Source organism: Mustelus asterias, chromosome 1 (genome assembly GCF_964213995.1).
Source record: "Mustelus asterias chromosome 1, sMusAst1.hap1.1, whole genome shotgun sequence".
NCBI lineage: Eukaryota > Metazoa > Chordata > Chondrichthyes > Carcharhiniformes > Triakidae > Mustelus > Mustelus asterias.
Window position 1 is genome coordinate 138,834,368 of NC_135801.1, and position 12,364 is coordinate 138,846,731.

The window sequence follows — 12,364 nt, forward strand, 5'->3', positions numbered from 1 at the left end:
CTTCTTGTTCCAAAAATTCTCTTAATTCGTTCTTCAGTTCCAACACCCGATTTAAAACTTTTCCGCGGAACATCCAGCGAACCTCCGAGTGCAGAATTAGGTATTGATGTTTTGATTCCATGTCTTTGCAGAGTTGAGCAAATAATCGTGCCTAGAGTGGATTTGCTTTGATAAAGTTCACGATGCGCACAGTCTGATCTAGAACCAACTTCAAATCAGCTACAAGGATCTTGGTGATTAATGCCTCTCTGCGTAAAAAACAGTGTGTTGATATTACATCTGGATTTTTCTGTTTGATGAGTGCCGCCTAGCCACTCACATTCCCTATCATACATGGTGCTCCATCCGTACAAATTCCAATACAAGAATCCCATGAAATCTCAACGTTTTCCAAATACTCAGACAAGGTTTGGAAAATATCTTGTCCTCTGGTATGTTTTTCAAGTTCCTTGCAAAATAGAAACTGTGTGATTATTTTGTCGTTGTGAATGAATCTGATATAGGCAAGCAACTATGCTTTTCCACTAATGTCGGTCGATATTCATCAACTTGAATGGCAAATTTAGAATTCCTCATACTTTCGGAAACACGCTTCTCAATATTAGCTGACATATCAACTATTCTTCTGCGAATTGTATTATCAGACAAAGGAATTTCCTTAACTTCTCGCTCAGCATCATCACCAAACAAAGTTTTCACAATCAAGCTGCAGGCAGGCTGAATCAATTTTTCAGCTATTGTATGTGGTTTTGGCTGTTGAGCAATCAATGCAGATACAATCTGCATCTTACTGAGACTGTCATTCGTTTTTCGAAATATGATCATTGGCATTTCTGCTGTTCCAAAAGCCTTTCAAAATATTGAACATCCTTGTTTGCCAGATTTCCACGTTTTGACAACAGATGTATTTTCATCTTGCTTGGGACCATATTGGAATTAGAAAGCTTCTCACCACAGATCAAACACATAGGCCGAGGTACGTTTTCATCTCCAGTCCATGTGAACCTGAGACTCAGATAGCTATCCATATATTGTCGACAAACTTTCTTTTTTGGAGGTTTGCTTGGGGCTGCTACTGGTGTAGAATTAAATGACTCTTCTTCAACACTCTGCTCGAACGACGATTCTGGATCACAATGTGGACTCGAATCGTCCTCAGCATCACTTGATGCTCTTGCTCTCACTTTGGAAAAATATCTATCCATGTTTAAATGTTTCTTTGATTGTCCTTGAATCTTCCCGTCACACTTGCCATCCTCACTCGCGGCACCAGTGTGGCGCGCCGCACCATTTGGGAACCACTGCATTAAGACGTTGTCTTTAACCTATGTGAATATTTCTAAATTGTATGTTCTTTGCAGGTGACAACATTCCAAAATTAACACTTGCAAGACCATCAATTAGTGTCTGTAAGATGTCAAATGAAAGCATGTACATATGCAAAATGTGCTTCATCAAAATTCGATCACATTTTGTTTGTGAATTAGAAAGCCTGCATATAATAATAATAAGTGCAGAGGAGGGAGGCTACTTATCCATCCAGTTCAGCCTTGCACAAAAACCAAGGCAGACTTTTACTAGTCCCTTGGAGATGGGCTGGAAGGCAGTGGTAAAATGGCAGTGAAAGGTATCATTAGGAAAGCCTTTGGGTACCCAATATGGTGTGCTTGAATGCACCACTTATCAGTGGTGCCACAGAGGCTGCAGAATTGCTTGCTCTCTGATTGGACAAGCAACTCAGAGAGGCAGGCCACCATCCTTAATAAGATAGTGGCCCTGGCAGAGATCTCTTGATTGGTCACCAATTGTAAAATTGCCACTGCTTTCCTGCAGTTCATCTGTGCAAGCTTGGGAACTGTTCATAAGGGGAGGCAGTGCCCTAGTGGTATTGTCTGTCACTTGACTAGTAATCGGGAGACTCAGGGTTTAGGGACCCGAGTTTGAATCCCACCACAGCAGAGTGTGAAATCTGAATCAAAATGTCTAATGATGACCATCAAACCATTGTTGTTGTTGCCAAAAACTCATCTGGTTCACTAATGCTCTTCAGGGAAAAAAATCTGCCATCTTTACCTGGTCGGGCCTACATGTGGCTGACTCTTACTGTCACCCTCAATTAGGGATGGGAAATAAATGCTGGCCCAGCCAGTAACACTCATGTCCCATCAAATACTTTAAAGGAAAATTCTAAGGCGGCTTGACAGGGTAGACACTGAGAGTGTTGCAAATGTTTCCCCTTGTGGGAGAGTCGAGGACCAGAGGGCATAATTTTAGAGTAAGGGGTTACCCATTTAAAACAGAGATGAGGAGGAATTTCTTCTCTCAGAGGGTAGAGAATCTGTGGAATTCTTTACTGCAGATGGCTGTGGAGGTTGGGTCATTAGATACGCTCAAGGCTGAGATAGATTTTTAATCTGCAAAGGAATTAAGGGTTATGGGGATAAGGCAGGAAAGTGGAGTTGAGGATTATAATTTCAGATAAGTCATGATCTCATTGAATAGTGGAACAGACTCGATGGGTTGAATGGCCTGCTTCTGCTCCTAGGTCTTATGATGACCTCTGCTGTCAGACAGCAACAAGGCACGTTGGTCGGCAGGTGAGGGCAAGGTGGTGAAAGGTTTGCAGTAGTCCATACAGGAAACCCTTCTACCACCTTTCTAAAGGACACGGAGGATATGTCCACAAGGCAACTCAGATTGTGGGGTACTAGCAACTGAGGGAAGGTTCGGGGCTTGGGACCTTGGCAGTTTCAACTGGGAATGTTGACATCTCATAACATTCTAGTTAATTTCCAAGTTGTTGCACATTAGATTTATTTAAACTGGTTTGAATATTAATGAGGCAGATAGGAGAGGAACAGGGAATGGGGCAGATAAATAAAGAGAGAAGAGGAAAGGAAGGAAGTGATGGCAGAAAAGAAAGAGAGGTACTGGAGAATTAGAAGAGCAATCAGTAGATGGGTCGGGGAGCAGAATGGTGAAGACAATGGAAAGGCCAAGGAAAGAGAGGAGTGGGGAAAAGACAGTGAGTGGAGAGAAAGGGAGATTGGAGGTGTTAAAAGAGGTGGGAAAAATAGCCAATTGCTTTGACATTCTGCACCTTTGGTCTGCCATTTACACGTTCTGATCTCTTAATGGATGTTACTAGTATCATTCTCAGCCTTTATCACCATTTACATTCTCTTTGTCTTTTTGTCTATGACATCTTGGTCAATTAGACAACAACGTCCCCCCACCCCCCTTCAGCTCTGATGAAAGGTCAGCCAGACTCGAAATATTGGCTCTATTCTCTCTCCACAGATGTTGTCAGACCCGTTGAGATGTTCCAGCATTTTCTGTTTTTGTTTCAGATTCTAGCATCCATAGTATTTTGCTTTTATGACTTCATTTAAGTTTTGCTTTTCGCTTTTTGACTTCTTGTTCACTTTAAACACTTCTTCTGCCCCACCATTGCCTGCTATATCAACTATCTAAGCTCTGAAAATCCCCCTGTTCCCACATAAACCTCTCCACCACTCTTGTCTCTTTTAAGATGCCGCTTAAAACCTCAGGGTAGGGTTTCTGGCACACAATGAAGATTATAAAGCAGAGTTCAAAGAGTGGAACAATCTGAGGAGTTTAGAAGAGCAGAAAGTGCTAGAAGATTGCAGCAAAGGTCAGATCGTGATTTAATGAGGAAAAGCCTACTCTCCACGGCTGCTTTGTTGGGGCTGGAGTAGATGTCATGGGCAGGTGAGGAGGCTACACTTATGCAAATGGTGTCACCACCTGTGGAACAATCATTTATAACAAGGATAGGTGGGACGGCACGGTGGCACAGTGTTTAGCACTGCTGCCTCACAGCACCAGGGATCCAGGTACGATTCCTGGCTTGCGTAACTCTCTGTGGAGTTTGCATGTTCTCCAGGTGTCTGCATGGGTTTCCTCCGGGTGTTCCAGTTTCCTCCCACATTCGAAAGACATGCTGGTTAAGTGCATTGGCCATACTAAATTCTCCCTCAGTGCACCTGAACAGGCGCCGGAGTGTGGCGACTAGAGGAATTTCACAGTAACTTCATTGCAGTGTTAATGTAAGCCTACTTGTGACACTAATAAATAAACTTTAAACTTGAGTTGTGGAGGAATTACTTCATCAAAGGGTTGTGAATCTTTGTGATTCTTCTACTCCAGAGGGTTGTGGATGCGAATCATTTAACAGATTTAAGGCTGGGCTAGATAGATTTTTCATCTCTCAGTGAATTAATGGATATGGAGAGCAGGCCGGAAAATGGGGTTGAAGCTCAAGATCAGCCATGATATTATTGAATGGCAGATCAGGCCTTGATGGGCCATGTGGTCTACTCCTTCTCCTATTTATTCTGTTCCCATGTTCTTTTCAGCTATATGCAGGGCGTCAAATGAAACATAGGGACTGGAAGTAACCACTTAGTCCCTCAAACTGTATCCTGCATTTTATGAGATCATGGTTGATCTGTACTTGAATTGCAATTGCCTGCCCTTATTCCATAGCTCTTGATACATTTACCTAGAAAAAATGTATTGATCTTGGTCTTGCACATTTCAGTTGATCGAGCACAAACAGCCATTTGAGGAGAAAGTTCCAGATTTTTACAAGCCTCAGTTTGAAAAACTGATTCCTAATAAATAATCTAGTTTTAATTTTATGATACCCTTTTGGTTCTGGATTCTTCATTCACAGGAAATATTTTCTCTATATTTACCGTAATAATTTTGCCAAAGCCAGTCTTCCATCACCATCACCCTTTATTCACAAAATGGCTTACAGCACACCAATCCAAGATGAGGACCTACAGAATATTGGCCAGGTTGAGGTAGCTCCTGCTGCTTATTTCCCCTGTTCACTCAATTGGGGAGTCCATATTCCCCTAAGCCCATGGGAAGACCTATTGATGATCCCCAATATCCTTCATGGCCCATATAACCTCTGCCCTCCCAGATCACTTGAATATTTAAACACTCTTCAGAGTGTTCACATCTGTGGTGGGTAAATTGTTGGAAGGTATTTTGAGAGACAGGATCTACAGGCATCTAGAGATGCAAGGACTGATTAGGGACAGTCAGCATGGCTTTGTGAGTGGAAAATCATTTCTCACAAATTTAATTGAGTTTTTTGAAGGGGTAACCAAGAAGGTAGATGAGAGTAGTGCAGTTGATGTTGTCTTTAGCAAGGATTTTAGCAAGGCCTTTGACAAGGTACTGCATGGTTGCACAAAGTTAAATCTCACGGGATCCAGGGTGAGGTATCTAAATGGATACAAAATTGGCTTCTTGACAGAAGTGAGAGGGTGGTTGTAGAGAGTTGTTTTTCAAACTGGAGGCCTGTAACCAGTGGTGTGCCTAAGGGATCAGTGCTGGGTCCACTGTTATTTGTCATTTATATTAATGATTTAGATGAGAATATAGGGGGCATGGTTAGTAAGTTTGCAGATGACACCAAGATTGGTGGCATAGTGGACAGTGAAGAAAGTTATCTCCAATTATAACGGGATTTTGATCAATTGGGCCAGTGGGCTGACGAATGACAGATGGAGTTTACTTTAGACAAATGCGAGGTGATGCATTTTGGTAGATTGAACCAGGGCAGGACTTATTCAGTTAATGGTAGGGCGTTGGGGAGAGTTACAGAACAAAGAGATCTAGAGGAACAGGTTCATAGCTCCTTGAAAGTGGAGTCACAGGTGGACAGAATGGCGAAGAAGGCATTCGGCATGCTTGGTTTCATCGGTCAGAACATTGAATACAGGAGTTGGGACGTCTTGTTGAAGTTGTACAAGACATTGGTAAGGCCACACTTGAAATAATGTGTGCAATTCTGGTCACCCTATTATAGAAAGGACATTATTAAACTAGAAAGAGTGCAGAAAAGATTTACTAGGATGCTACCGGGACTTGATGGATTGAGTTATAAGGAGGGGCTGAATAGACTGGGACTTTGTTCTCTGGAGCGTATAAGGGGTGACCTTATAGAGGTCTATAAAATAATGAGGGGCATAGACAAGGTAGATAGTCAATATCTTTTCCCAAAGGTAGGGGAGTTTAAAACTAGAGGGCATAGGTTTAAGGTGAGAGGGGAGAGATACAAAAGTATCCAGAAGGGCAATTTTTTCACACAGAGGGTGGTGAGTGTCTGGAACAAGCTGCCAGAGGTAGTAGTAGAGGCGGGTACAATTTTATCTTTTAAAAAGTATTTAGATAGTTACATGGGTATGATGGGTATGGAGGGACATGGGCCAAATGCAGGCAATTGGGATTAGCTTAGGGGTTTTTTAAAAAAAGGGCGGCATGGACAAGTTGGGCCAAAGGGCCTGTTTCCATGCTGTAAACGTCTATGACTCTATGGCTCTATGAGAGTAGAAAATGCTTATAACTTTGAAATTCACTTACCCATCAAGCTCGGCTGTCTCTATGTAAACCAAGCCATATGGTTCACTGCTAGATAACAGCAGTAGGTCTGCCTAAGTAGAAATACAAGGGAAGAAGCACCTATTATAATACATATAATTAATTTGACATAGGTGTTTTGTACATCATAATAATGTTTATAATAAAAATACAATATCAAATTTACTCCTTTCATAGAACAAATACAATCAATCTCATCCTGAACTTGAACCTTGATCTTAATTTTTTAGGTGGATTGGTTCCGAATCATTCCAAAACCAAACTTCATCAGCTCCTAACTGACAATCTCAACCAGTTTGGCTAGAATAAAAACAGAGAATGCTGGAAATGCTAAGGTCAAGCAGCACCTTGAAGAGAACAAAGCAAAAAGTTCAGGTTAATGGCCTTTTGTAGAACTGGAAATCACGAGAGATGTAAAAGGTTTCAAGCAAGTAAACAGTAAGGTTGTGGAGAGAATAAAATGTAAGGTCTGTAATAGGATGGAAGATAGGAGAGATTGTATGACAAAAAGATGAATTCATAAAGCAAAAGGAAATGGGAATGCATTTGCTTTGAATCAATATTATTCTTTGTCATTAAGTTCTCCTGTCTTCCATCCTATCACCGACCTTCCCTTTTGTTCTTTTCCCTCTCTCCATTTTCTCTGCCTTTTCACTTGATTAATACTTCAGTCATCCTTAACTTTCCCAGTTCTGACTAAAAATCATTGACCTGAAATACTGGGCATAATTTTCTCAACCAGGTGGAGGTGGGTTCCAAAGCATTCAGGGTGAGGAAGTCACAAAAATGAGTGTCAGATTGGGATGTCAATGTGATGCCTCCCTCTTCTGGCTTTCCACTAGTGAATTGAATTGCAAGTTTAATGGGGAAACCTTGTGGGTCTGGCAGGAAAGCAACTGATGTAAATTAAAAGGCTTTTCATTGCCTGTTTAAGTGTTAAAGTTTATTTATTTGTGTCATAAATAGGCTTACATTAACACCACAATGAAGTTACTGTAAAAACCAACAACATCCAGGTTCAGAGGTGTGTCGACACCACCAGTTGGAGAAGAGAATGGTAATTCATCAAAGAATGAAACAGTCTTGATATGAGCAGTATAAAGAATGAAACTGGCAAGACTGTGGTCAATCACAGTTAAAGGCTTGCACTGTTGGGGATAGTTCTTTCAGCTTAAAATCACTGTTTTTAGTGGGGACAGCAGCATTGTGCAACTTATATCGAAGTGCCTTAGTATTACTGAGGATAATCTCACCTTATTGCTCATCAGACCTCCCTGTAACATGGTGTTTACATATTCTGCAATTTGTTGGTCTGAGGTGGAGCTGCAGCTCAGTCCAGGACACCAGCCAGTGACAAGGGCAGAAACTTTGGATTGGTGTAAATTTTTGATTGATTACACTCCTGTGGAATGCCTTGGAATATTCCAATACCTTAAAGGCACTAAATAAATGCAAGCTGCTGTCCTGTAAGGTTCGTGGCAATCTTGCACTCTTTCTTCTCACTGAAGTCTCACCCTCACATTCTGTCTGACAAAATACAGCTGCTTTCAGACAATCCAGTTTGTGTTTGGTCTTCCAAAGCCCAACAATACTAGAACTCACACCTCTGAACTAGGGGTTTGGTTCACCCTCTCAGGAGAACACACAAGATTCAATAACACTAAAAAAGGAAGGAAAGGGAATTCTCCCGGAGGCCTTGCCAAAATTGAGCCAACCAACACCCAAAACAGGAATGAAGGAAGAACGTACATGGTTATAGGAGGAGGGGAGAAATTATATGAAGTAAATTGCTCGTTCAGACAGCAGGCGCAGATCCGACAGGCATGATGGCCTCTTACAGTGCTGTAACAAATGTATGGTTCTATGAAGTAATTTATTTGTTGTTTCTGCGTAAATTGGCTGCCATGTTTCCTATATCAGAGCTGTGACTACACTTCAAAAAGTATCTTATTGGCAGAATATATTTTGGGATGTCCTGAGGATGTGAAAGAGCTATTTAAATAATTGTTTCTTCTTTTCCAGAGATTGATCATCAGCCTTCCAGCTCCTTAGCTCATGCAATAAGAGAATCTCAGTGCATCGTCGGAAGTTCAGAGGCCAGGCTTTAAGATATTGCATCAGGGTGATTTCAGTTCGGCATTAAGAGAAGTCAATTTTGTCAAATCCAGAATGTAAAACGTAAAGAGTTTTTTTTTGCATAGATGTTGATATTTCTAGCCATATATGTTAGTACTAATGGAGGGTATTCAGAAGGTAGGTGAAAGGAGTGGGTCAAATAGAAGATGTGACTGTGTAGGGCCTGGTGAATTGAATCTCTCCTCACTAATTAGTTGTCCTTTATTGTTTATGATGTGGAGATGCCGGCGTTGGACTGGGGTAAACACAGTAAGAAGTTTAACAACACCAGGTTAAAGTCCAACAGGTTTATTTGGTAGCAAAAGCCACACAAGCTTTCGGAGCTCCAAGCCCCTTCTTCAGGTGAGTGGGAATTCTGTTCACAAACAGAGCATATAAAGACACAAACTCAATTTACATGAATAATGGTTGGAATGCGAATACTTACAACTAATCAAGTCTTTAAGAAACAAAACAATGTGAGTGGAGAGAGCATCAAGACAGGCTAAAAAGATGTGTATTGTCTCCAGACAAGACAGCCAGTGAAACTCTGTGGGGGTTACAAATAGTGTGACATGAACCCAATATCCCGGTTGAGGCCGTCCTCGTGTGTGCGGAACTTGGCTATCAGTTTCTGCTCAGCGACTCAGCGCCATCGTGTGTCGCGAAGGCCGCCTTGGAGAACGCTTACCCGAATATCAGAGGCCGAATGCCCGTGACCGCTGAAGTGCTCCCCAACAGGAAGAGAACAGTCTTGCCTGGTGATTGTCGAGCGGTGTTCATTCATCCGTTGTCGCAGCGTCTGCATAGTTTCCCCAATGTACCATGCCTCGGGACATCCTTTCTTGCAGCGTATCAGGTAGACAACGTTGGCCGAGTTGCAAGAGTATGTACCGTGTACCTGGTTGATGGTGTTCTCACGTGAGATGATGGCATCGATGATCCGGCACGTCTTGCAGAGGTTGCTGTGGCAGGGTTGTGTGGTGTCATGGTCACTGTTCTCCTGAAGGCTGGGTAGTTTGCTGCGGACAATGTCTTTATATGCTCTGTTTGTGAACAGAATTCCCACTCACCTGAAGAAGGGGCTTGCAGCTCCGAAAGCTTGTGTGGCTTTTGCTACCAAATAAACCTGTTGGACTTTAACCTGGTGTTGTTAAACTTCTTACTTTATTGTTTATAGCAGTGGTTCCCAAAGGGTGCAGCGCGCCACACTGGTGCGGCAAGAGAGGATGGCAAGTGTGGCGGGAAGATTCAAGGAAAATCAAAGAAACATTTAAACATGGATTAGATATTTTTCCAAAGTGATTGTTTTATACTTGCTGGATGTCCCATGATCATATTATAAAGTAGTTGTGTTCTATGTTATGAATCAAGCACTGCTAGGAGTTGTTTTTTTTGTTTTTGAATGTATTTCTTATCAATAAAAAATTCGATGTGGCGCAAGCAGATTTTTATTCCGAAAGTGCGGCCCAGTGAAAAAAGTTTGGGAACCACTGGTTTATAGTATCTTTCGGCACTGCTCATCTTTGGTCTTCCCCAAAATCTTCATATTCCTCATTCTCTTGCTCCTCCACTACTTCAGGTTAGAAATAGAAATACTACCGTGCAGAAGGAGACCATTGAGCCCATCAAGCATGTACCGACAACGATCTCACCAGGCCCTACTCTTATAACCCCACATATTTCCCCTGCTAATCCCCCTGGCACTAAGGGTCAATTTATCATGGCCAATGCATCTAACCCGCACACCTTTGGAGTGTGGGAGGAAACCGCAGCACCCGGAGGAAACCCACGCAGACACAGCAAAAATGTGCAGACGATAGTGGCCCAAGCTGGGAATCGAACCCAGGTCTCTGGCGCTGCGAGGCAACAGTGCTAATCACTGTGCCACCATGCCACCCTAAATGTTGTGATGACTGAAAGGTTTGGCCTCTCTTTATTGCATAATTCTGTAGCAACTGGTAGATATTACAAATCTGGGGCCCGTTCTCCATCCTGACACGCACATTTTTGGCGTGTCGGGTTAGGAGATGCACATGTCGGCCATTTCACGGGATTAGCGCATGCGTTCCCGACGCATGCACGTCTTCCACAGCCGGAGAGCAGACGCAGTCAAGATCACGCTGGAAACCGGCGGGAAGACAAGGTAAGTGATTTAAATCTATTTTTAATCTATTTTAAATGTCATTATCGGGCCCGGAACGGAATTCTCCGGGCCCGATAGCATCTCCCACCCCACCAGGAGTATTTCACTCTGGCAGGGTTTGGAGTAATTCCCTGCTTGTGGGGAACTAGCGGGAGAACCCGCTGGAGTGAAGGGGGGGCAAGCGGAACCTCAAGAGAGTCAGGTGGCGGGTGAGGGTATTGTCCCCTGGGCATGGACACCCTGGCAATGCCAGCCTGTGTGCCTTGGCACTGCCCAAGGGGCAAAGTGCCCCTGCCCAGAGGGCACCTTGGCACTGCCTACCAAGCATCAGGCAGTGCCAAGAGGGCGGGGCTTAATTGGCAGGGACAAGAGGGCGGGCCTATTCTGGGCAGGGCTTAGGGTGTGATCGGTGGGGGTGGGGGTACCGCTGCCACTCTGCAGATCGGTCAGGGCTGGAGAGAGGCCAGCGATTGGGGTGAGCTAGCGGGGGGGGGGGGATCTGCTGGGGGTAGCGGGGATCTGCCTCCCGTGGGGGGGATTGGCCCGGGAATGCTTGAATGTTGTGCGGGCCACAATCGGGCCGTGGGGGTGTCGCGAGGGACAGCAGTGGGGGTTCCGGGCTGGGCAGCAAACCGCAATCTGACAGTTCGGAGCCACTGCGCATGCACATGGGATGGGAGAATCGGGCCCCAGATTTGTAATATCTACTGCTTGCTACAGAATTATGCAATAAAGAGAGACTAAATCCTTCAGTCGAGTTTTTCGAGAAAGATGATTGATGAGGGTAGGGCAGTAGATGTTGTCTACATGGACTTCAGTAAGGCCTTTGACAAGGTCCCTCATGGCAGACTGGTGCAGAAGGTGAAGTCACATGGGATCAGAGGTGAGCTAGCAGGGTGGATACAAAACTGGCTCAGTCATAGAAGACAGAGGATAGCAGTGGAAGGGTGTGTTTCTGAATGGAGGGCTGTGACAAGTGGCGTTCCTCAGGGATCAGTGCTGGGACCTTTGCTGTTTGTAATATATATAAATGATTTGGAGGAAAATGTAACTGGATTGATTAATGAGTTTGCGGACGACACAGAGGTTGGTAGATTTGCGGATAGCGATGAGGACCATCAGAGGATACAGCAGGATATAGATCAGTTGGAGACTTGGGCAGAGTGATGGCAGATGGAGTTTAATCCGGACAAATGTGAGGTAATGCATTTTGGAAGATCTAATACAGATAGGAAATATACAGTAAACGGCAGAACCCTTAAGAGTATTGATAGGCAAAGGGATCTGGGTGTACAGGTACACAGGTCACTGAAAGTGGCAATGCAGGTGGAGAAGGTAGTCAAGAAGGCATACGGCATGCTTGTCTTCATCGGCCGAGGCACTGAGTTTAAAAATTGGTAAGTCATGTTGCAGCTTTATAGAACCTTAGTTCGGCCGCACTTGGAATATAGTGTTCAATTCTGGTCGCCACACTACCAGAAGGATGTGGGGGTTTTGGAGAGGGCACAGAAAAGATTTACCAGGATGTTGCCTGGTATGGAGGGCATTAGCTATGAGGAGAGGTTGGAGAAACTTGGTTTGTTCTCACTGGAGCGACGGAGGTTGAGGGGAGACCTGATAGAAGTCTACAAGATTATGAGAGGCATGGACAGAGTGGATAGTCAGAAGCTTTTTCCCAGG

General features: G+C 43.8%; 1 protein-coding gene across 2 annotated transcripts in view; it reads right to left on the minus strand.

Moving 5' to 3' along the window:
• LOC144500941 (phospholipid-transporting ATPase ID-like) overlaps positions 1–12,364 on the minus strand; it is a 222,035-nt gene that overhangs the window by 142,587 nt on the left and 67,084 nt on the right. For both annotated transcript variants that reach the window (XM_078224474.1, XM_078224515.1), the window contains one exon: positions 6,406–6,476. In XM_078224474.1, the coding sequence (XP_078080600.1) occupies positions 6,406–6,476 (71 nt within the window). The remainder of the gene's footprint in view (positions 1–6,405; positions 6,477–12,364) is intronic.